This window comes from Psammomys obesus, unplaced genomic scaffold (assembly GCF_907164565.1).
Source record: "Psammomys obesus unplaced genomic scaffold, mPsaObe1.curated_primary_1811, whole genome shotgun sequence".
In the NCBI taxonomy this organism is placed as follows: domain Eukaryota; kingdom Metazoa; phylum Chordata; class Mammalia; order Rodentia; family Muridae; genus Psammomys; species Psammomys obesus.
In genome coordinates, this window is record NW_026590405.1 from 4,951,581 (window position 1) to 4,976,868 (window position 25,288).

Consider the following 25,288-nt stretch of genomic DNA (forward strand, 5'->3'; position numbering starts at 1 on the left):
GACTTGGCCCCCTTGCAACTCCAACCCCAGGTGTGGGCTCTGACCAGGCTTGCCAGCTGCAGGAAGCTGCAGAGTCCAGGCTCAGTGTCTTCCTGGTAAGGACCAGAGCGACCCCCAGCCGGCTCCGGGGGTTGCTGGTCCCAGCAAGCTGCAACTGACCTCTCAGGGAAGGCTGGCTCCTTCAAGGGCCATGACAGGCAGAGATCTCTCTGGCCGGGTAGATTCTCTGTCTCTGCCTTCTGGGGATGGAGTTACAGGCAGGCTGTCATTCCCGCCCAGCATTGCTATGGGTTTCTGGGGTCCTGAGCTCTGGTCTTCCGCATGCTAACAGAATAAGCCTTTCAGCGGCTGAGCCATCTCCCCAGCAACCTCGCACACACTGTGACTTTTTAGCTCCCCGACAATCCTCTTCTGTAAATTGCAGCGCTTCCTTTCTGTCTGCCTAGGAAATGAAGGCCCAGAGAGGTGAAGGCACCTGTCTGAGGTTGGCAGAGAAGTGAATCCACAGCCCGTGCCCTCAGATGTCAAGGCCTTCAGAGCTTCTTGAGGTCGAGGGTCAGGCTCTGTAGAGATCCTGGTGGGACCTGGGTAGCAGCTACTGTAGGTGAGACAGAGGCAGGTGGTCCTCCCTCAGGCGTGGGGAAGGCCTTGCTTGCTGGAGAGGCTGCTGACTCTGAGAGACCAAACAGGGAGACTTCTACAGCGGAAGCCGGGCTTCCACGGTATCCAGACCACAGGGCGGTCGCTTCCTACCCTCCTCTCCCAGCTCGTGTTCCTTCTGCTCAGACTCAGGGGCTGATGGGGGGTTGCGGGGAGATGACCCACCATTGAGAACAGAGGAAAAGAGGGGAGAGAGAAGCTCAGTGAGGCTGACAAGCCCCATAGAGCCATCGGCCGTGTAGAAGTAACAGGAAACCTGGCTGCTAGCAGCCTGAACCTGAAGTAACTTGTGTTTCTCAGATGAGAGTCCAGAGGTAAGCTGTGTGGGGGCTGGTTTGGTTGTCATCCAAACCGCAAGCTCCACTGTTACAAACCTGCTGCCTCTTTACCAGGGCTTGCAACTGTATCTAAACCGAGCAGCCAAGGGTCTTTCGGGGAAGGTGCTTTGATCTGAGAAACACATCCTGGCACAGATCCCAAACAGTCCCAGCAAGTGGTCAGAATTGGATCTCACGTTTGCTGTCGCCATCTTTGACGTAAGGGGGGTTCTTCATCCCATCAGAACCTGGGTGGATTCCATTGCTGGATGGCCAGCCATGGCTTGCAAGATGGCTTCACAGGCTGCCTGCGCTCCTTGAAGCTACAAGGGGCCTAGTGTTGACTTCTTGAGGTCTGGCTCCCTCACGTTCTTAGGCCAGAGGACAGCCAGTGTTGGGGACAAGGAATCAGAATTTCCAAGGAGTCATCCAGAGCCCTGACGACCTCTACACCTCCCGGTGTGACAGGCAAGAAGCCAAGGTTCTCTGTCCTAGCCAAGGCCTGCCAGGTGCCTCTGCCGCCAGCTTCCCTTCTGCCCACCCAGGCAGTTCCCACGGGTCTCAGTGGAGCAGTAGATTGGCGTTAGGGGCTGCCTGCTCCTGGATCTCCTGGCCAAAGAATGTGAGGAGTCAGACATCAGGAGGCCAGCGGTAGGCCCCCTGTGAGTGTATGTGTCCGTGGAGGCCCTAGGTGTTGGGACTCTTGGAGCTGGAGTTCCAGAAGGCTGTGGACCACTTGGTAAGGGTGCTGGGAACTGAACTCGGGTCCTCTGGAAAAGCAGCAAGCGCTCTTAATACTACATAGTCCAAGCTGGCCTCGAACTCATAGAGAGCTGCTTGCCTCTGCCTCCCAAGTGCTGCGATCAAAGGTGCCCTCTGCCAGTTCTATCTTTTGCACAATTTTATTAGGCAAATAGCATCCGTGAACTGATCAGCAAGTGAGTTCATTCGCTTCAGAGGATGAGGCAGCCTGCTCCGTCTGTAGAGCCTGAAACTCTTAATCTCAGGGTCCTGGGTTCGAGCCCCACGTTGGGCGCCATTATGTTGCTGTGTCTAGTAATTTTTATTATTAGCCTTATAATGAATACGGCAGTTACTGTATAACCCGATATTATAATCAATAAGACACCTGCTTAGGTTTTAGATTTGCCTTATTTCACCTTTGATAGGGCAGACAATGCCACCTACGCTATCTTGTATCCCTCAGCTCCCAGCCCCCACCATCTGCTTTAACCATTCCTGACTGAGTTGCCTCCCATCCATAATTCCATACATACTTGCTTATTCTTCATCTGGATCTCTCCATTGAACGTCTTTCTCGGAGTTCTTCCTCCGGGCCCACGTGGTTCCTTTTCCATGCTAACCCATCGTGGCTTCCTCTTCTTCCTGTCTGTCTCCTTCCCACGTTCCTCTTTGCCCTCCAAGCCTGAGAACCTTAGCCACAACCGCCCCATTTGCCCTGCCCAGGTGTGTTGGCTTTTCATTGGTCAAACAGGAGTACGTTTTCAGGCTAGGTTACAAACATCGTTTTGGGCCCGGATCTTGGGGGTCAGTAATTAGCATCAGGATATATAGTGCCAGACCAACCCCCAGCAGGAAGCCCTGGAGAAGAGAAAGCTGGCACAAAGCCTCGTGGAAGTGCAAGGGTATAGTCTGAGCAGTCGGGGGGTCACAGGAAGGAGTTCTGGTTTACTGTTCTCAGAGCACTGGGGGATGGACCTTGTTAAGCAGGAGTTGTGATTAACTGTGCAAACAGGCCTGCGGTTGCTGAGCAGACTCCAGGCTGCTGGGGAGTGGGGGTGCATCAGGAAGTAGATGTGTTTCCAGGGAGGCCAAGCGGAGGATGGTGAGGGAAGCATGGGGATAGCGGACAGGTGGGGAGTGGCTCCCACGGAGTAGAACAGGTGCGGCATCCGGGGAAGCCAGCAACGAGGTCACTTCCTGTTTCCAGTTTAAGCTGGCGGCTAGTGGCTCACACCTGCTCGGAGAAGCAAGCGAGTGACCTGTTCCCCCCCCCCCCCCCCCCCCCCCCCCCAATGTGTACCGGCAAGAAGCTGAGGTGTGGCGTGAAGCTGCCCGGGGTGGCATGTGGCGGAGTGGCTGTGCAGGATCCCAGCCTGCCTGCTCCTGAGGGCACAGCTCTCTCCCCTGACCCTGCGACTCGGCAGGGACAGTTATGCCAATATCCCAGAGCGATAGAAACGCTGCCAGCCCTAGAAGGCTCTCCGGGCGGGCGCCCTGGCAGAAGCGCTCACTGGGCCTGGCAAGGTTGTTTGGCGGGGAGACGGCACGGCCAGGCAGGGAATGAGTGGGATGTGGAGGCAGAGGTGGGTGCCAGAGGCCAGGTGCTCCTGGCCAGTCTCCCTTGACGACTTCCTCCTGTGACAGGTGGGGGAGGCAGACGTCTGATGTGCCAGTGGGATGGAAGGGCACAGGTGGCATTTCCCGTGTCCCTGGGAGAGCGCAGGTTCTGTGACATAGGGCACCTGGGCAGCCCCGGTGACTGGGACTCCGGAGGTCAAATCTGTCCCTTCCAGGGGTGTGAACTGGCACCTGCAGGATCAGTCGAATGTCCCAGGTTAGGTACCCAACAAAGGACCTGGCCAGTTATGTGAGGGGTCATCCCCTCATTGACTCCACTGCCCAGATGTTTGGCATGAGGTTGATTTTGAAAAATGAGGTGATGTCAGTGTGCTCTCCCGAGGCTCTGTGCGTCTGTCATTGGCTACCTGGTGTCAGTTCATCTGTCCCTAGCACCAGAGTCTGGTCTCACACTGGCTGCCCTCCTGCCTCAGCCTCCCAAGAGCCAGGCTCCCTCCCACCCACCGGCTCTTCCTTTCTTGCCGTGCTGGGGATTGAACCTGAGGCCTTCCACATGCTGAGTGAGTGCCCTGCCACGGAGCCATAACCCTTCGCTTTGTGTTCTTCTGAGATAGCTAAGTTGCCAGACTGCCTGCCACTGAACTCACTATGGAGCCCAAGCAGGCCGTGAACTTGTGACTTTCTTGCCTCAGCCTCACAGGTGGCTGGGATTACAGGCCTGGCCAGCCCGGCTTAACCTTTTCCTAACATTTGCAGCCTCGTGGCTTTCTCTGAGAATTGGATGACAACAACAGAACAAAACTGCAACACTCACGCACCAGCATCAGTCTGCTTAGTTTCAGGGGCCCATGGTCCCCGCTGAGGGCCCCGGGGCCCGGGATAGCTGAAGTACAGGCTGTTAGGACACCTTCTCAGCGGCAGCCGAGCGCAAGCTTAGCGCATCCGTGAGAGACCGGGGGATGCAGTTACCGTGCCCAGCGCTCAGGCAAGGGCAGGGGTGTCTCCTCAGACTGGGGCTCCGGCCCAGCCCCTGGCCCACTTCCCTAGGGCCTCTCTGCTGGGAAGTGTCACCCTCAGGCCCCTCTAAGGGAATCCCCTATCACCTTCCTCCAGAGCCTCAGAGGCCCCGGGCCTCACAGCCTGGTGACGTTTCTCCCAGCCTCCCGAGTTGGAAATGAGTCCTCGGGGGTGGCAGGAAGCAAAGGGCCTTGGCTCTGCTTTCCCAGCCTCGGTTTAAGGAACAAAAGAAAGCCAAGCTCCAGGCTGCTGAGCAGACAGCTGAAGGGTTTTATGCTCTTTTGGGGGGAAAATTTTGACTGGTGGAGGCATTTTTTTTCTCTCTTTGAGCTCTCCTAAAGTAGAAAGCGGAGGAAAACCACGTAAGGTCTGCTTTAGTCTGGACTGGTCAGTGCTTCATGGCTTGGGCCCTGCTTGGGATGAAGGCCTCACAGGCTGTTCTGGCTGTGTGCCACTGGAGGCCTCTCTCTCTCCCTCCCTCTCTCTTTCTCTGAGGCAAGAGTGCCCAGTACGGCAGGTGAGGGTTATCGGGGACCTGGCAACTGTGAGGGTGTCTTGGGAGATGAATAAAGGTTTCTGTGGGCCTTTGGCATCCCATGGGAGTCTGAGGGTCTGATGAGAGCTCAGTGCCCCCTTCAGGTCAGGGTAGGGCCTGGCTTCTTGGACCAGCCAGGGTAGAGGTGGCTCGTCAGTCCTTTCTCACCCATGAGCCTGGGCTTTCTCAGAAGAAATGTCTGCTCTGACCAGCACAGGCCGGTGAGGACTGACCCAGGTAGCACATTAAAGCAGCCCTAGACTGTACCGAGCCCCATTTTATAAGTGGGGAAACTGAGGCATGAGATAGCCACGTCAGCCGCGCAGAGCCGGGATGTGATCCTGCTTGCCTGTCTGTAGCCGGGGGTTGGTTGGGGCATGAAGGCTCTGAGTGTCGCCCTGGGCAGCCCTGGCTGTCCTGTCTGGTTTTGGTTTTGTTTTCACCGTGTAGCCCAGGTTAGCCTTTAATCTGTGGCGGTCCCCTCGGCTCAGCTTCCCATGTGCTGGTATCACCAGCGTACGTCGCCACGCCTGGTTTACTCGGTGCCGGGGAGCCAACCCAGAGCTCTGGGTGTGCTAGGCTGACACCACCCACCGGCTCCTTCCTGCGCTGCTGGTCCCTCATCTCCGTGTTCCTCTGCACTCAGCCTGCACTGTTCGGGACTCGGGCTCTGGGTGGGTTGAGACGGAGAGTATCGGTCCCTTCCCTGGAGGGGCCCAACATGGTGGAGGGGCAGGGGTACCCACAGACTCTCCGGGTGGACCCCTGCCCTCTGGAGACAGTCTCCACCGGGCTGTGTAGCCTCCTGATGGTGTGTGTGGAGGGACAGCACTCTACAGAACAGGGTTCCCCAAGCCTCAGCTTCCGCCTTGCAGCTGGGACCACGTCCACCCAGTGCTGACTTGGCAGGGAGGCTCCAAGGGCTCTCAGGGTCCTTCACCCTCATCCCTCATTAGCCAACTCCTCCTCTTCCAGCCTAAGTCTTGGATCCATGAGTGAACTCTGTTTTGTTTGTTGGTAGCTGGGTCCCATGTAGCCCAGGCTACCTCAAACTCACTATGTAGCTGAGGATGACCTTGAATTCATGATCCTCCTGCCTCAACCTCTTGAGTTCTGAGATCATAGGGCTGCTACACCTTGTCTGGGCTTTTGGAAACAGGATTTAACCCATGTGCCCTAGGCTGGCCTTAAACTCCATCCTCCTGCCTCAGCCTCCCAAGCACTTGGATTATAGATGTGGGTCATAATCAGACCAAACTCAGCTCTGGTCTTGACCTTAGAGGGATCTTGTGTCCCCTTGGAGGAGTCACTCGCTGATTACTCAGTGAGGAGCCATTCATAAATTCTTCCCTATGCACAGGACTAGGGAATTGGCATCCTGGGAGACCAAAGGCTAAACAGACACTTTCTGGTGGGTCATATTTATCATTCATTCATTCATTTCTTATTTTTGAGGGACAGAGAGGTGATAGGAGGAAAGGTCTAAGAAGGGCTGATTTCTGAGGCTTACTAAGATTTGGCTAATGAGAATGACCAGGGTCCAGAATGCCATGGTGCCACTCTGAAGGCACCGTGGCTATCGTGTGGATGGGGAGCACTTCAGATGGTAGGAAAGCAGGGCCTGGAGCAGCCTCAGGGCCTCCCAGCATCTTTTTTTATTTTTTATCTTTGAAGACAGGGTTGCATGTAGCCCAGGCTATTTTAATTCACTGCATAGCCCCAGGGTGACCTTGAACTCCTCAGTCCCATCTCCCTCTCCTCTACCCGAGTGCTAGAGTGAAGACATGTGGCACCCTGCATGGTTCCCGGCATTTAATGAAGTTGATCAAGTGTGCTGAGGAAACCTTCTTCCCTTTCCATGTGTCTAAGGCTGGGAGGGAGGCTGTCTCCAGGCTCAGCACCAGCCTTAGGCCCCGACACCTCGCCCCTTCCATCCCTGCTGATTTCTGTTTTCTCTCCTCTTTCAGGAACCTTTTGGACAAAGACATGTTTTCCAAGTCTGACCCATGTAAGTCCTGCTCTGACAGAAGCAGCCTGATAACTAGGTGTTGGGGTGTCTGGGACAAGAAAGCCTCTGTCTGTGAGCCCCAGCTTTGGCTGACAATAACCTTGGATAGGTCTCTGGCCTCCGCAGAGCCTCAGTTTCCCCATCAGTGAAGAGGAGCTGGTGGTAGTAATAGGCCTCATGGGATTGTTTAGGCTCTGAAAGGGACATTCTCACCATACCCGCCACTCAGCCCACCATCACGCCCACCTGCCTCACACCTAGGACCCTTTCCATGGTGGAGCAATTGATGGCCCTTGAGTTCCCTCCTAAGAGACAGGCCGAGGTCCCAGGCCCCTTCGCCAAGCCAACTGCCAGGTGGCACTGTGTAGAGGCCCACTGTGGAGCGGGAGACGTAACTCCATGGCAGGGTGCTTGTCTAAGGATCCGAGGCCAGTCTCAGCACTACAGAAACAACTGACCCATGGCGGTCTAGGCCAGGCTCACTCACCAAGACCCCAGCCACCTCAGTATAGGGCCACCCTTTCCCCAAACCCAGCTGAGCAGCGTAGGCTGAGGCTCTGACCGTCCCTCTTGGCCTGAGATAGTAACTATGTTTTTGTTTTTGTTTTTTCTTTTTTCCCCCCAGTGTGCGTCATGTACACGCAAGGGATGGAGAACAAGCAATGGAGGGAGGTAGGTGCCGCCCCTTGGCCACCCAGGGAGCACCAGTGTGCCGTTGGTTCCTCTGTGGGCACCCCGCCCGCAGCACCAGAGGCTGGCAGGGCCAGCAGAGGGTGTGGAGACTGAAGACGGACCAGGCTGGGCCTGTTCTCGGGGAGCTCTGGTAGAGGGGAAACTCGGCTACGTTGTTTGCTTTGCTTAACCGAGACAACAGCTCAGAGGAAGGAAGATTGGTTTCGGCTCACATTTCGGGGCGAGGGGCCTGTCTAGCGATGGCTGCTTGGTCTCATGCCCTTGGTTGGGGGGGGCATGCGGTAGGGAAGCTATTCTCCTCATGGAAGACAGGAAGGAGAGAGCACCCAGGGGCACAGCCCCACTGGCCTGCGTCCTCCACTCCACCCCGGCACCCAGGAACTCCATAGGTGACCTGTATTCAGGGGCTTCCACCGCTCACTCAAAAGCAAAAGAAATCCATCCATTAGCTCAGAGCCCTGGTGATTTTACTGATAATCTCTGGAAACTCCCTTCCGAGAACACCTAGAAGCTTGCTTTACGCCGAGCAGCGGTGGCGCACGCCTTTAATCCCAGCGCTCAGGAGCCAGAGACAGGAGGGTCTCTGTGAGTTCAAGGCCAGCTTGGTCTACAGAGCAAGTTTTGGGATAGCTAGAACTTTAAAGAGCAGCCCGTGTCGATAAAAGAAGAAGGAGGAGGAGGAGGAAGAGGAGAGATGTGATGGGTTCATAAACTGCTATGGCTGGGGTCTGGCTAACAGCTCACATACTCTCGCGCCGTCTCCCTGTTGTCCCGGTGCCGAGTGTGTGGCTTCTCTGTACTGACTCTATCCGCATCTCTTTAACACTATAGCCACCTGGCCCACGGCTTCAAACGTGCTTCTTTTCTGGCCGTGCTGTGGTTCCCAGATCTTTCTGCCTGCTTCTTGCTTCTAGCTCTCCCTGTAAACCTGGCTAAAAGCAGCCAGCAGTGTCCATGCCCTGGCCCGGATGCTGTGCTGTCTTGATATCTCCTCCATCACATTGACGGGTCTATCGCTTTCAACCCCAGCCTTTCCCGAAGTCTCAGAACATGGACAAGGTTCCCACAAAGTCCTGGCCGGAACAGGCTTGTGGATGGCTCTTTACCTGAAGTCCCACGAGCCTGGCCTTGACTGGCATTGCTATCGGTCTTCCGGGCTCCCAGCAGAACTGTCAGTTACAGCATCCTCGAGCCTCTTGTGACATTCCCAGCTCCGTCCACAGGCAGGAGGCTTGAGAACCATGGTAGTTTAGTCACCCGCTTCTCTGGTACCGATTTCTGTATTAGAACTAGTTGCATAACTGTTGAGCATACCCGAGGAAGTTCACTTATGGGGGGTGGAGGAATTGTTAACTTTTGCTCATGGTTATAGAGGGTTCGGTCCGTGCTTGCTTGTCCCCCTGCGTTTGGGTAGGAGAGGAGCTTGTGAAGGGAGAGGCATGGTGAATCGAGAGAAGGAGGAAGGGGTCCCTGGGCGAGATAGAACCTAGGGCTGGAGAGGTTAAGGGCACCCGCCACTCTTGCAGCGGCCCCGAGTTCAGTTCTGAGCAACCGCACCAGGCAGCTCACAACTATCTGCAACTCTAGCTTCAGGGGTTCGGATGTCCTCTTCTGTGGGCCTTGTACATGCCCCCACACGGATGGCACACGGGTCTCCTCCTGCCTCAGGGCCTTTGTATGTGCTACCCACCATTCTCTTCTCTTACACCCCTGTGCCCCCTCCACAGTTTCTTCAGATCCTGACCCCTGGGCCACCCATCCTAAGGCGTTTCCCAGAGTAAGGCCTCTATCTCCATCTCACACACACCCTTGTCGCTTGCTTGTTGGTTGGTTTGGTTTTTTTTTAACCATCAATTCTAGCATCAGTATTTATCTTGTCACATGTCAGTTCCACAGGCCAGGGGATTTCCACGCTCTCTGCCTGCTGTACCTGGCACAGCACCCAGCACACGGCAGGCACTCAAGGAAAGATCAGGAATGGTTTAGGCTTGCAGGATATAGTCGCTGCTGTCTTTCCCCCTCCTCGGCCTCCTTGCCTTCACTGGGCTCCCAGGCCTTCAGATGCAGAGGAGATCAAGCTAGAGGAATACGATGGTGGAGACGAATGTCCCCCTCAGGAGGCCCCATCTTCCTCGTTTGACACAAGAGCTGCCCCTCCTGACTCTTGACAAAGCAGGGCAGAATCGAGGAGTGGAGGGAAACATTACTTTCTTTCATGCTGGGAACGTGCAGTTCCTTTGGCCTGCTGCTAAGGGACTGAGGGACTTCCAGGGACTGTCCAGGCTGTCTGAGGTGGCTGAGGGTCGAGTCTGTTACTGCTGCTGTTGCTGCCGCAAGCAGGCTAATGAACAAGACCGGAAAGGGTTGGCTGGGGCTGCAGCCTCATGGCCCTGGCCATCTCACCTCATCGCCCTGTCATTGGCTCCTAGGAAGGAGGTATGGGGGGCGGGACCTCTGCATAGAGACTGCCTGGCACCTCCAAAGAGAGAAGGAAGCCCAGGCTCCCAAGGTCCTGACGTGATGGAAATGTCCATCATGAAGCCGGATTTAGCGGAAGCCGAGGGCAGGGGGTGTGAACCGAGTCTGAGCAATGGTGCTCCTTCCGCCGAGGCTGGCTGGCGTGTGGCTCTTCCCTCCCTAAGACGAGAAAGCCGCTGAAGCGTGAAGCACACTGCTAGGGAACCGTTTAGGCCGCATAAGTGGACTAATTACTTCTGAGGCCTTTCGGCGGAGCTTCCAGTGCGGAGCGCAGGCTCGGTGATTCATTAGCGCGAGTCTGGAAGGACTCTTGAGAAGGGCTGCTCTGGCAGACTGTTAATTACATGCTGTAATTGAAAACCATCTCCGTTAGGTCCAGGGCCTCCAATTGCCCAGGCTTCTTTGGGGTTCTCCCCCCAACACCTGCACCCCCCTTCTTGCCCAAAAGCACACAAGCAAGGCAGGGCCTGGGCACACTTGAGCTTTGCTTGGGGCTCCAGGCCTTTGTGGAGGTGGGGCCCAGATTGGGTTCCAGAGAAGATGAGGATATGGCCTGTGCTGGAAAACAAGATGGCGGCAGGGGAGATCCCTCGTGCCTTACACAACAGTCACCATAGAACGCTGGCCTAAGGCCAGGCCTTGCTCTGAGGTGGCTCTCTGCCTGTTAGTGAACATTTGGAACAACAGCATATGTGGATGCCAGACAGCCATTTACCAGGGGTAGGGGAGCAGGAAAGGTGAGGGCGCAACAGAGCAAGTGTGAGTGGGGACTCACAACTGAGTGTGTGTGCGTGTGTTTCTGGAATTTGAGGCTAGCCTGGTCTACATAGTTCCAGGACAGCCAGGGCTGCATAATGGGATGACCTTTGTCTCACAAAACAAAGATTATATTTATTTGGGTTGGGGGAAGGGCATGTATCCCATGATGCTTGGCTGTGTACACACGTAGCTGTATCCATATGTGTGCAGGTATGTACACACTGTTACACATATGTGGCAGTCAGAGGTCTACTTGGGACTGGTTTTCTTCTTTCACCGTGTAGGTATCAGGGACCAAGCTTAGGTCGTCTGACTTGGGACAGGCGCCTTTACCCAGTGAGCCCGGTGTTTTGATGTCTTGAGACACCATTTGAATCTAATGTAGAAACCGTGGTTCAAGGAACAGAATGTGAGCCAAAGACCCTTCGGCACCCTCTGGCTCTGCCCCTTGGCTGGCCCCAGGCCATGAAGGCAGTCTTGGTTGGAGAGATCACTGAGATTTGTCTAGAAACGCTGGGTTCCAAGGAAGTTATAACGCAAGCACACAGGAGCAAAAGTGAATGGTTGTGGGGGCAAGAAGACGAATGAGCAAGCCCATCCAGGCCGTGTGCCCTTGGGGAATTGCTGTAGGCAATAAGAATGGGTGCTGGGCTATATAATATTATTATTATTTGCTCTATAATTATTTCGGCAGGATTGTTTAACCCGCTATCGCAATCAATAAGACACAGACACCTGTTAGATTTTATAATTGCCTTAAAACACTTGGGCCACATAGATAACTCCATCTCCGCTGTCTCAATAACCTCACCATCCACCTCCCAGCCCCCATCCAATGCCATCCGCCTTAACCACCCTCATCTGGTCTACCTTCCATCCATAATCTTATAAATAATTGCTTGTATTCTTCATCTGGGCCTTTCCACGCCATTGGAGTCCTTCCTCCCAGCCCATGTCATTTCTTCTCCATACTAACCCATCCTGGCTCCCTCCTTCCTCCTCCCTTACTGTCTGTCTGTCTTCTTCCCATGATTCTCCTCGTCCCAAATCCCCGGAACCTTAGCCACACCTACCACCTTCTGCCCCGCCCAGGTTTTAGTCCTTTTAATCAACCAATCAGGAATAATGTCTTAGGCAGGTTTACACAACAAGGATAGGCTGTATCCAGGCAGTACCCAGGTCTCGAGGGACGGTAAATAGCATCAAAACACAAACATCAGACCAACCCCCAACAGGGAATGTAATAAAGGGGTGGAGGGCCCAAGAGACGCCGTTGGCTGCTCTGAGGAGGACTTGGGCTTCATTCTCAGCACCCACGTGGCAGCCGCAAGCACCTCTACGGTCACGTCTGGTGGAATCCGCTGCTCTCTTGGCCTCTGCGGGCTCCTGCACATAAACTCACAGAGATGCACACACACCCAGAGCCCTCCTCGCTAGCTTCACTGTGTGACTCCATTCCATCCATGCCCTAGGAAGGGGGAGGGCCTTCCCAGCAGACAGGAGCCAGCTTGGCCACCGCACCTTCGGGTGTGTTGCCCGGAGGGGGCAAGGCGTCCCCTCTGACCATGCTGGAACCTTGGATGTGGGCTAAGCCTCCTGTGACCAGGAGGGCCTAGGGGGTCCTGAACCTGCCCACCAGCAGCCCATCCTGGGAAGGAGGAGGCTGTTGTCCCAGGCCCCGCCCGTCAACTTTTAGCTGATTTCTACCATTCGGGTCATTTTTATGCCTTCCGAGAAAGCCCATCTTCTTAGAACCTAAATGTGTCAAGACATTTTATGAAAATGGACTCTTGAGCTGTAATTTTAGCTTATAAAATTGAGCACTATCGGTGTTCAGCCCTGCCTGGGCCTCCTGAGTGTCCTCAGGTGGCCACTGGGGTAGAGGCTCAGAACAGATCATTTGAGAAGAGGGGCGTTGCGAGGACCCTGAATTTGAAAGTGTGTGTGTGTGTGTGTGTGTTGGGGGAGGGTCCTGCTCCTCCCTCATCAGCTGGCTGTCCGGGCTGAGGTCCCCATGGCAAGGAAAAGGTGGGAGGCAAGGCCTCGGGGTTTTGATCAGCCCATAGCCCTCGTAGGGCCTGCAGCCCAGGCTGTCAGCATAGCATCATCTGCCTGGACACCACTCAGCGAGCAATCACAGACTGTCAACACGTGAACATGGGTTGGGAGCGGTGGCTTGTGGGAATATTCAGGCTGATCTTCCAGGGGCTGCTGGACACGTGACGTCACATGGCCGTGCTCCCCCACGCATGTCACAGGCACCAATTTAGTCTGTTGAAGCTGCTGTAACAAAAGCGCCATAGACAGTGTCCTAGCTTTGCTTCTGCCACTGTGAGAAAACATCCCGACAAAACGCAACTTAGAAGCCGGGCAGTGGCAGCGGGCACGCCTGTAATCCCGGCCCTCGGGAGGCGGAGGCAGGCAGATCTCTGAGGTCAAGGCCAGCCTGGTCTACACAGTGAGTTTCAGGCAGCCACGGTTACACAGAGAAACCCTGTCTCAGATAATCGGAAAAGAACAGAAAAAAGGCAAGTTGAGGAAAGGAGGGTTTGTTTCAGCTCACAGGTTACAGTCGGTCATCCTGGGGAGGTCAGGGCAGCAGGGACTTCAGACACCTGGCCACGGCCCATCCACGGTGAGGAGCAGGGAGAAACGAACACATGGGGAGCTCCGTGCTCAGCCAGCTCCCGAACCCCAGAGCCAGGGACAGTGCCACCACCACTGTCAGGCCGACCTCCTTGGCAGGCATTTCCCGCCTCCTTCATAACGACTTTGGAATCGCCGAGTCTCCCCCGCCAGACTTCCCTCAGCTCAGAGTTGCCCGGGTTCCATCTCTGGGACCCACATGGTAGGAGGAGGTAACAGACTCGGACAAGGTTGTCCCCCGGCCTCTATCTGCACGCATCGTGACACACACACATGCCTTTACACACCAAATACACGACTGCAGTAAACAAACGGCACTAAGCCTGCTGTGGCCTGACAGGGCACTGTCACAGACGCCTCTTCACACCCTGTCTTTGCCGCTTGACTCACTCCATTCCTGGGCCTTGGGTTTTTGGTTTGGTTTTGTTTTAATTTATTTTTAATTTTTATTTTATGTGCTTTAGTGTGAAGGTGTCAGATCCCTTGGAATTGCATTACAGACAGTTGTGAGCTGCCATGTGGGTGCTGGGAATTGAACCCGGGTCCTTTGAAGAGCAGACAGTGCTCTTAACCACTGAGCCATCTCTCCAGGCCCTTGGTTTGTTTGTTTGTTTGTTTGTTTGTTTGTTTGTTTGTTTTGTAATGGGATCCTGTGTGCCAGCTCCCTTGGCAGGGATCACGTGGCAGGATCTGTGGTACGGCGCCGGTTCACGCTCGGTTCTGTGCCCTCTGACAGGCAGAGAGATGGCTGTGCCCCTGTCCTCCCTGGGGCCTCACTGCACCGAGGTGAGGCTCCAAGGGTTCCTGTTCTGCCCAGCAATTCCGCCAGAATGTGGGCTGGTCTTCTGAGCCAGGGTCCCTGCCTAGACCCACTGAGTGGGCTTTCTGTCCCACTGTGAAGCTGTGCGTGTGGGCGTGTGTGCGTGTGTGTGTGTGTGTGTGTGTGTGTGTGTACGTGAGCACCGATGCTCCTGCCTGAGCTGTTGAGAATGTCATCCCAGAGTCAGACCCCAAACCGGCTTCCACCTGCCTGGCAGGGAGAACTCAGGGCAGGTCCTCGGCTCACCCATTTCCACAACCTGACGAGGCCCAGGAAGGGTGGCACAGGGTGGGAAGACTGGCCTGGCAGCCGAGTTCATTGGCAACCGCTCTTCCCCCAGGGAGCCGGACCATTGACCAGAGTGTGTGGGACAATGGCTGATAAGCAGCCGAGGGGTTTTGGCAGGAAGTCTTTCATCATAAGCCGCCTAGAGTTTCACATCCTGGCTGGAGAGGGCACCTGCGCCATCCTGCCCCAGGGGCCGGAAGGCCTTCGGGTGTGGGTCTCCTCCCCCAGCCAGGTGTGCTGGTCATAGCTGTGTCCTCCGCACCCCGATGCCCAAGCAGGATAGGACACGGGGTGGGAGGCGCTGAGCCCAGAGGACCGTGACTTCTCCCGCTGGGGATTCCATCCTCCCGGCCCGGTTTGCCTCACGGTACCAGGAGGGGTACCACAGCCAGGCGGTCAGCTGTCGGCCACACAGCAGGGCCCAGCTCCCAGCCTAGGCAAGCACCCTTCCTCTTCCTGCTCTCTGAGGCAGACACGGCTCTTGGCCTCTGGTTTTACTCCTGGTGAATGTGAGTCATGACGGGCCGGGGCTGGGCCCGGCAGCCAGGATTTCCAGTGACCTGTTATTTGGGAGCCGTCAGTCCTGTGTGAGAATTGCCAAGCAGTTGGGGCTGGGTTGGAGAGCAGCTTGGAACGGAAGGCTCGGTCCATCGGCTCTTGGCCTCCAGGGTGTGTGTGTGTGTGTGTGTGTGTGTGTGTGTGTGTGTGTGTGTGTGTGTGCTCGCACGCTCTCTCTCTGCAGCTCTGCAGCTGGGGGGTGCTCTGCAGCTAGGGGGTGTCTCAGAAGCTCCAGCCACAGTTTGGGAAAGGCGAGCGCTGCCTCCTGTGTTTGGGGGGGGGTGTCACTTTTACCGCTGTTCAGGCTCGCAGAGAGCCGCCCCCTCATTACCGAGGCAGGGGGACGGACACCTGTGCCTCTTTCTCTTGCCTGCTGGGTCCCCTTGGCACTCCTCACCCTCCGTGTAAAGCGGGGACCGTGGTGGTGTGTCCTCCCGGGGTACTGGGGAGACTGAGCGGAGTCGTGGCAGTGGAGGGGTCACAGTGCAAAGCTGGAGGAAAAGAGCCCAGGCGAGGGGTGTGGACGGGCGCTTGGGCTGGCGGCTGGCCCGCTGGGCCCTGTCCAGGGCCGTTTCCTATTTGGCTGCTGAGCCTGCCCAGAATGGCCAGTCTCCTGTCCCGCCTCTGCTTCCTCGTCAGTTAATCGAAAGGATTTGGGCTCCCGGCCACGTAGGCTTTAGATCCTAGGGTGAGACAGCCACGGGAGAGTTCAGAGTCGTGTGTGCGTGTGTACGCTAGGGTGTGAGTGCAGGCTGTCTGAGCTGCTGTGTCCATACAGGGGTCAGAGGCCGACCTTGGGCGTTGGTCCTCACCTCCACGATGCCTGAGGCAGGGTCTGTGTCTGCTGTCTGCTGCTGCGCACACCCAGCTAGGTGACCCTGAGACCGTCCAGGTTTCTTTTTTGTCCCCTCATTGCCCTAGGATTCACTCACAGAGGTGAGCAGCCACGCAGGACTTCGAGTGGGGTCTGAGAATTCACACTCAGGTCCATTCACACTCAGGTCCTCACGCTTGCACGGCGAGGGCCCACCCCATGAGCGGTCTCCCCGGTGGCCCCTGTCTATCTGTGTCCACACCAATTCCTTGCTGGCTTGGGACCATCCTGCCCGGGTTTGAATTCTGTTTTTATGCCCAGTAGCTGTGAGGCCTCAGGCACCCCCTCGCCCTCTCTGAACCTTCTCTCAGTTCACTTGTCTGTAAAATGGGGAACCTCGGTCCCCACTGCCTCATTAAGCAGTTATGGAGACTGAATCGATGCATGGAAAAAGCCTAGCGTCTAGCACACAGTGGGGCTGCACAGACATCCTGCTAAAGGAATGACGTTTCTGAGACAGCCTCACGTAGCCCAGGCTGGACTGGACCTTGGATTTCTGATCCTCACCTACGCACCCATAGATGCTGAGATTATAGGCTGCTGTGCCCAGCCTGCAGAGTTATCGGTACCGGACAACTCAGAACAGGCGCCAGGCAGATCCCTGAATATTCCCTCCCTCCCCTGGAGCCTCAGGGAACCGAGAGCTCTGTGTTGCAGAGGTTACGGAAAAAATAAAATAAGAAGCTCCAAACCCTCAGTGTCCCCATGGGAGGTCTTGGATAGGACAACAGCACTGAGGACTGTCAACGGCAGCCTGAGAGACGGCAGCTCATTTCTTCTTCTGTCTTTGTTTCTTTGTGTCTTTGTTTCTTTGTGTCTTTTCTTCCTTCCTTCTTTCCTTCCTTCCTTCCTTCCTTCCTTTCTTTCTTCTTTCTTTCTCTTTCTTTTCTTCTTTCTTTTTTTCTTTCCAGGGACTTATCATGTAGCCATGGCTGTCCTGGAACTCTATGCTCTGTGTAGATCAGACTGGCCTCAGACTCACAGAGATCCACCTGTGCCTGCCTCCTGAGTGCCATGATTAAAGGTGTGTGCCACTATGCCCAGGTCTCCCGTTTCTTAAAAACTTATTGCATTTACTTTATTTGTGTGTGTGTATGTGGCGGTGTCAGGGTGCCTATGCCATGGTGAGCTTGTGGAAGTCAGAGGACGACTTTATGGTATCGGTTCTCTTTTACCCTGAGGGTCCTGGGAATTGAACTCAGGTCATCAGGCTTGGCAGCAAGCACCTTTCCAAGCCAGCCGCCTCGAGGGTCCTTAGCCACTTCTTAGGTGGCGCAAGTGTTGCACGGTGGATTTGAGCAGAACAGAGTGAGGATGGGGGCTACCCTTGTGACCTAGTGGGCTGGAGATTGTGAGAGGGAAAAATTCAGATTGGCATCCGGCGGGAAGGAGTGTTGCCTCTGACGTCTGCTGAGGTTTTTCACGGGGGGGGGGGGGGGGGGAGGGCTTTTGAAGGCATGGGTGTGGTTGAAGATGTGTTGGAGTTGGACAGAACAAGCAGCAGTGGGGAGCTGCTCCCACTGTCCACTGCAGGGTCAGTGAGGGGACCGTGGTGTCAGGGGGGGGAGGTGAAGGTGGGCCTTGAGGCTGGGAGGAGAGGCCCCACCCCCGTGCCTGTGTTTCCCAGGGTCTTCCTGGGAAAGCCAAACCCACTGGCAGGCTCAGGACAGCCTGTGGCCTTCTCCCCGCCAAGCCACTGTCCTGACAGGCCAGTCCCTGAGGCCTCAAGTGGGAGCATTAAAGGAGGCTGGGTTTGGCTGAACAGGGCTGACACGGTGCCCTGACAGGTTCTGAGGATGCTTGGACACGGGCGCTCACCTGTACCCGGAAATGCCACACAATTCGTCTGTGAGGCAGAGCCCCTTGGGAACCACTTAATTTGTTCCCTGAAGACGGTTCAAGTCCTGCCTCTCCCGAGGGTCTCACTGGACTGGATGATCTGTGGTTAATGCCGCTTAATTGGTGTTCTTGGGGCTTCGTCATTGGAACCCTTGGGAGCAGCTTCCTCCAAAAGCTTCACTCGGGCCCGTGGCCAGGGACGAGGCCTTTCAGAGGCTGAAGGCTCTCCTTTCCAGGCTCCTTTGGGCTTGTGCTTTTTTTATTCTCGTCTCCCATAGGAGGCATCCCAGTCCTGAGGTCAGGGATCGCCTCCCCCCACCCCGACATTGCTCATCCTTCTCAGATACCCTGGAAGGCCCTCTAACCTTCTGCATCCTGTGCTGAGTCCCTGGCTGCACACTGCCTGAGTCACTCGGAGTCCTGTGCTTGCCTGGGGGCTGCTTATGGGTCGTGTCACTCCTGCGACACAGACCCTTTCCCCCTGGTCTCGCCCAGAGCTCGGACCAGGCGCCGGCTCAGAATGGACTAGAGGGATGGACAGGTGGTTCTGAGAAAGTGTCCAGGCTCAGGACGGTGAGGGGCCTGGCCTCCTCCCCTGCCCTACCAAGATGGGGTGCACACAGCAGTTAGGACACAGGCTCTGACACTCATACTTCACCTTCCCAAGGCCATTCTGCCAGAGCTCTGCAGTTCTTCGTGAAATATGGAGACACACACACACACACACACCCTCAGCACCATCAGTTCAGTTGTGTTCCTGCCTTCATTAGCAGACCGTATACATTGAGCCTGGCAGGGAGCCGGTGGCCTCTGAGACACTTTTTTAAATCTGAATTTCAGCATGCACACCCCTCGCTGTTATTAGTCCAACTAATGAAAACCCGTAAAGCTTCCAAGGCAGGCCCCTGGGCTGCTGCTTTCACAGTTGCGGTGTGCATATGTTAATTACGGCCGAGTCCCAGGAATCCTTCAAGCCCCTCCACGTTTCCAGGGGCCTCCGGAGCCCCCTCCTATCCCGTTTCCAGGGGAACCCCATCCCCTGCTCCAGCAGTGAGCAGTCTCCAGGGAATTCCCGCCCCCCACTCCCCGTGGAACCTTCCAGTGCCACTTCCAAAGCGGCTGCTATCATCCTCCCTGGTGAGGGTTTTCCGGGGAGTGTGGGCCGGGGCTGCCAGCCCTGGCTGGGGGCGTCTGCCAGCCCTGGGTGGGGATGCTCCGGGCTACAAGCGTTGAAGGAGAGCAGCAGGAAGTCTGATCTTTCCAGAGACTTCTCTAAGACAAGTGTTTACCTGCAGGACTTCCCCCGAGGAAGCCATTAGGAGAAATTTTCCTCTTGTCTGAAGACGGGAGGTTCACTTAGAAGGGGCGGGGGCAGGCGGGAAGTCCTTTGCGGCGGGCGCCATGTTGGCGAGGTTGTTATGGAATTTGACCCGAGGGACCAGGGGCCCCACTGCTCGCCCCCAGCGGGACTGTCCATGCTGCTTGGGAAAATAAAGCATCCTGATTTCCATCGGTTCAGATGTCTCCCTCCAGTCAAGTGTACAAAAAAACAGCACGAGTTCACAAAAAAAAAACAAACAGCACGAGTTCCTCGCTGTGTGGCCGAGGGTAGGTTCCTTAACCTTGCTGATTTGTCTCCGAGCTCATGAGCCGGGCAGTAACCCTGGGAGTCTTCACGAGGATGGCATGAGAGAGCTTAATGACCCGCCTGATCTATGGACCGTTCAGCAGAGGCTCGGTAAATGTTAGTTTTCTCCCTGCCTCCCGCTGGCCTCCCTCATCAGCCGCTGGCAACCCTACCCGCTCCTGAGCAGAGTCTGGGGACCCTCCCTGACTGGTGCATGGTTGTTTGGGCCCCACGCACTTTGATCTGACTTTAATTGGCCCATGGCGGGGCTGAGTGTGGGTGTTTTTGTTGTTGTTTCTTTAGCACCTGTTAAAGCATGTAGTATTATTATTATTATTATTTAATTCTCACACAAACGTGAAATGAGCATGGGACAAAAATCCGTTTAGTTTGCCACACCCCACTGAGACAGAGAAAGCAGCCCCCAGCTAGGCACACCAGCTAGTGATTCTAAAACAAGTGTGTGGGCCGATGACGGGAGCCACGACGGAGGCCATCTTGCCCTGTGCAAGCCGAGCTGGCCTGTCCGAGCAGGCTGGCTAGCACCCACGCTGGGTCCTACACTGGAGCTCTGTGTGTGCCTGAGTACATGTTATTCTTTTCACAGGTGATTGTTTATGCGTGAGCGTATGCGTGCTGCGTGTATGTGTGCCTGTGCTGATGCAGGAGGAGGGTGGTGAATGGCCTCCTCTGTCAGTCTTCCGCATTTTCCTTTGAGGCGGGATCCCTCCCTGCACCTTAGGGCTTGTGTTTTCCTGGCGAGGCTAGGAACCGGCAAGCCGCAGATCATCCCACAGACGCCTCACGTTGGATCTGGGCTTCCAGGGGTGTGTGGGATGCCCGGCTTGTTATGTGGGTGCTGGGATCTGACCTCATGCAGAAAGTGCCCTTAACCAGTGAGCCATCTCTCTACCCAACACGTCCCCACCCACATCCACACATCTTTTTTTTTTTTTAAGGGCCGGGTTGTGAGGACAATGGCACAGGCTGGCTGCAAGCTCACTGTGTAGCTAAAAGATGGCCTTGAACTTCTGGCCCCCTGTTTCGACCTCCTGGGTGCTAGGATTCCAGGTGTGCCCCGTCACACCCGGGCACGGGAGGCCGAGCTATGCTCCAGGGCATCGTGGCTCTTGGTGGCTGTGACTGCGCTGTGTCATAGGTGTTTGTTCGCGAGTGACTCTGAGCGTGATGGAGAAGTCTTCGGGTATGGCGTTCATATTCTGCTCATCGTAGCTCAGCATGGACCCAGCCTGGCCTATGCTAAGGTCTCAGAAACTGGATAGAGCTTCATCGTGGCTCTTGGCTCCATGGTCAAGCGCTTGCCTAGCATGGGCAAGGCCCTGGGCTGATGCCCCAGCTCTGCCGAAGCAAGCAACCTGTGTGCGATACAGAACAGGCACCAATAAGGTTGGGAAGGTGTGGGGTGCGGGTGGGAGGCAGCTCAGTCTCCATCCTTTAAAGGGACCTCACAGTCATCTTGTGACAAGACGGAGAGTCATCCGGCTCCTCGTCCTCCACTCTGGAGTGTCTGCGTGAGCCAGACTTAGTGTAGGTCTCATCTCCCCCACAGTACGTGTGGCACCACATGACCCAGCCTGGCTTGTGCCTTCGGGTCAGCAAGTCTCGGCTGCACGTGTTAGCATATCGGCCAAGGTGCTTGGGCAGGTTGGGGACTGAGGTGTGCCGCCAAGAGATCATGCCAAGCAAAAGATCTGACACACAGGAGGGTTTTTGGGGAATGGGGGACAGGGAGCGAAAGGCTGTCTCAGAGTAGGGACATGAGAGAGAGACAGACAGATGGAAAGATTGGGAGCCAGAGAGAATAAACAAGACACACCGAGAGAGAGAGATCTGGGGTGGCCAGGATCCTTTAAAGGGCCACACAGGGAAAGTTCGTGACTCCTGGGATGTTGGAAATGTGCCTGGCACGGTGGCAGCAGGGCATGACGTGAGTCGCTGAAAGGCAGGCTGATGGAGTGCGCCCGGTCTACCACGCTGCGGTCCTAGACAAGCTCACGTGGCTCCCCCGGGCTTCCGTCTTCTCCTCTCTAAGATGGGGAAGGCCCCCGCAAGGCATTACGTAGGACCTAGGGCACAGGTTGTTCAAAGTGGACCTGGGCATCATGTGTGCTCACGGCTCAGAAGAGGGGAGAGAAGTTCCGTGAGTAGTTTCCAGGCCATGCACGGCGATAAGATCGAGGGGTCAGGGTGGGGAGCCATGGCCTCACCCATCCGGAGTTAGTGCATGTGGAGGAGGTGTCAGGAGACGAGAAAGCATGAGGTTTGCAGGAGAGGCAGGACCCGGGCGGGGGGCTGTGAAGCCGGGATTGGCACGGCCAAAGCAGGAAGGCACTAAATCTCTTGCAGCTGCTGGCTCTAGGGGAGTGAGCAAACAAGACAGGCCAACCCCAAGGAAACCCCAAGATGGACGCCCCACGGTCGACAGCACAGTATTCTGAAGGGCATCTTGTAACTTGTGTATATTCCGCTTTTCGGAAGTGTGTGGTCAAACTGGGTCCCGAGGCACACACCTGTGATCCAGGCACCTCTCGTTGTGGAGCCTGTCAGAGACCACAGTGGCTACATAGGGTTGCCGCAAGTTCAGCGATGGCTCAGAGAAGTGAAACCTTTGGGGTGGAATATCTAGGAGGTTCCCTAGAGGAGGCAGCATCAGCAGCGGGACTTGAGGACCTGCGTGCTGGCTAGTTCTACGTCAGCTTGACATGGCTGTCATCAGAGAGGAAGGTGCCTCAGTCGAGAAAGTGCATCCATGAGATAAGGCTGCTGGCAAGCTGTAGGGCATTTTATTAATTGATGATTGACGTGAGAGGGCCCAGCCCATTGTGGGTGGTGGTCCTGGGTTCTGTAAGAAAGCAGGCTGGGGCTAGAGAGATGGCTCAGAGGTTAAGAGCACTGGCTGCTCTTCCGGAGGTCCTGAGTTCAATTCCCAGCAAACCACATGGTGGTTCACAACCATCTATACTGGGATCTGATGCCCTCTTCTGGCATTTAGGTGTACATGCAGATAGGGTACTCATATACAATAAATAGATGGATGGATGGATAGATAGATAGATAGATAGATAGATAGATAGATAGATAGATATCGATATTGAAAGGAAGGGAGGGAGGAAAGGAAAGAAGGAAGGAAGGAAGGAAGGAAGGAAGGAAGGAAGGGGGAGAGAGAGAGGAAGGAAGGAAAAAGAAAAGAAAAGAAAGGAAAAGAAAAGAAAGCAGGCTGACCAGGCCAGGAGCAACAAGCCAGTAAGCAGCAACCCACCATGGCCTCTGCCTCAGCTCCTGCCTTTAGGTTCCTGCCCTGTTTGAGTTCCTACATTGACTTCCTTTAATAATGGACTGTGATGTGGAAGTGTATAAGCAGAATAAACCGTTTCCTCCCCCTGTTAAAACAACAGGGGGAGGAAACGGTTTATTCTGCTTATACACTTCATATACACACATTCTGCTTATACACTTATTCTGCTTATACACTACACTTTGGTGTTTCACCAAAGCAACTGCCTGGCCATGAAGGGAGGGTAGACAGAGGTCACGGCATAGGCTAAGGGCAAGATGGGAACACAAAGGAGCATTCGGGTATGACCCCATGCCTGGAGCTCATGCCTGGAGAGGGAGGAGGGAGGAGTCGGAGGAGAAGCCTGCGGGGGGCAGCCAGCACCCAAAGCCTGGAGCCTAGTGCCTGGGGCTGCCCCTGCTCCCACCATCTCCCTCTTTTGCAGTTTGGACGCACTGAGGTCATTGATAACACGCTTAACCCGGACTTCGTTCGCAAGTTCATTGTGGATTACTTCTTTGAGGAGAAGCAGAACCTCCGTTTTGACCTGTGAGTGGAAGGTGGCACACACACTGGGGTGGGGGTGGGGGGCCGGACTGGGACCGGGGGTTGACTGGGTACAGGTGGAGAGGCAGGGATGTTCCGGGAGACCAGGAAGATAAAATCGACAGATGAGATGTAACCCTAGCCTCGCTAGGGTGTGGGGAAGGGGGTGCCAGACCTTACCCAGCATTTGTCTCCATAAGGAGACTCTGGGTGAGGCGTCTGACTCTGGGAGCATCTACGTAGCCAATGCAGGCGTCTGCCACTGCGCCTTGTTCTCCCTGGCTTCCCAGGCACCTGCTGGCCTCTCCCCATGGTGTGCGTGCGTGCGTGCGTGCGTGCAGGAACTCAGGAGCTAACCTGGAAAGGCCAGAAAGGCCTCATTCTGAACAAACACCGCCCATGATGTGACAGAGAAGTCACCGTGAGCAGCGACCCCCAGCCTCGGCAGGCGCAGCATAGCGCAGGGGAGGTTGCTGGAGGAAGGGCTGCAGGCAGGACCCCGGGAGAGCAGGCTGCAGCGAGAGGGGCCGGCCGGCCTGCTGCCCACTCAGGAGGAAGTAGCCGTGCCTCCCTCTCTCGGGAGTGACCAGCTCAGTGCGGAGGCAGGGCCCCGGGTGAGGAGACAGACAGACAGACAACACTGAAGCTGAGAAGACAGACAGCTGGGAGTGGTGGGTAGGATGACCCGGCCACCTGTGACCCGGCCACCTGTGACCCAGTCAGGGTACAGGGTTCACTGGTAGTGAGATAGAATACAAGATCAGGACAGGATGAGCCTCCAAGACTCCCCAAGCTCACAGTGACAAAGCCCACTTTTTAAGGTGTGGGGACCCCGACTCTACCCACCCAGGGTCCTACACAGGCCTAGGTGGGGTATCCCCTGCCTGCCTTTACCATTTCTCTGTGTCCCTCGTAGATACGACGTTGACTCCAAGAGCCCGGATTTATCTAAACATGTGAGTCCCACCCACGACCGCCCAGTGAGCCCAGGCTGTCTTTTTTTTTGGGGGGGGGTTCAAAACAGGGTGTCTCTGTGTAGCTCTGGCTGTCCTGGAGTCGCTTTGTAGACCAGGCTGCCCTTGAACTCCCACAGCTCCACCTGCCTCTGCTGGGGTTAAAGGCATGTGCCCCACTGAACCCGGCCAGGCTGTCTCTTAAATGCCATATTCCGGCTAGGCCCTGGGCTTCCCTCAGAGAGTGTGTACCCAAGGCTGCACGCTGTCACGTCAGTGGGCAGGTGGGTGGCCCTGAAGGAGGTGGCTGACTCGGGTCTCTTGTGCCCTGGATATGCAGGACTTCCTGGGCCAGGCCTTCTGCACCCTTGGCGAGATTGTAGGATCCTCCGGGAGCCGCCTGGAGAAGCCTCTCACGTAAGTGCAGGATGGGTGCGGCCTGCTTCGTGCCCTCCCTTGTGATGCCCTTGTGTGTTCTGCCCACCCTGCCTCAAGCCCGCTGTGGCAGAGCACCCGATGGCCGGGCTCCCAGAGAGAGAGAGGGGCTCTCTTCTCGTCCTGCTCTGTCCCACCTTTCCACCCTGTTATTTCGGAGCACTAGCCATATTCCGGCTAGGCCCTGGGCTTCCCTCAGAGAGCGTCAGTTTGCAACCCTGCCTCTCTCTCCTTGTGTAAGGAAGAGACCAGAGGACAGGGGGGGGGGGGGGGCAGCAGGTGGGAAAGGTGGGATTTGAACCTGGCCTTCATTTGCACAGCTCATCCCTTGACTTAGTGGGGCCTTCTCACCCCTCACCCCCGAGGCACGGGGCTCCTAGGGAGAGCTGTTACCCTGAGCGGCCTCGGCCTCAGGCATGTGGGGTCTCCACTGTGCTGCTGAGGGTGGCTTGTGTGCATGCGTGCTCATGTACGCACATTTGTGTGTGCATTATTCCCAAGGAAGCCCTAGGGACAGGGCCCAGGCAATGACAAGCTGAGGCTGGGACCCGTGTCTGGGTCACAGGGCTGGACATGCAGGAGAGAGAGGGCTTGAGGTGCGCTCAGCATGAACCCCTC

General features: G+C 55.9%; 1 protein-coding gene across 7 annotated transcripts in view; it reads left to right on the forward strand.

Moving 5' to 3' along the window:
- Positions 1-25,288, forward strand: part of Cpne5 (copine 5) — a 73,643-nt gene that overhangs the window by 5,538 nt on the left and 42,817 nt on the right. For all 7 annotated transcript variants that reach the window (XM_055607165.1, XM_055607166.1, XM_055607167.1 and 4 more), the window contains exons 2-6: positions 6,819-6,859; positions 7,485-7,531; positions 23,182-23,285; positions 24,199-24,238; positions 24,576-24,652. In XM_055607165.1, coding sequence (XP_055463140.1) covers positions 6,819-6,859; positions 7,485-7,531; positions 23,182-23,285; positions 24,199-24,238; positions 24,576-24,652 — 309 coding nt within the window. The remainder of the gene's footprint in view (positions 1-6,818; positions 6,860-7,484; positions 7,532-23,181; positions 23,286-24,198; positions 24,239-24,575; positions 24,653-25,288) is intronic.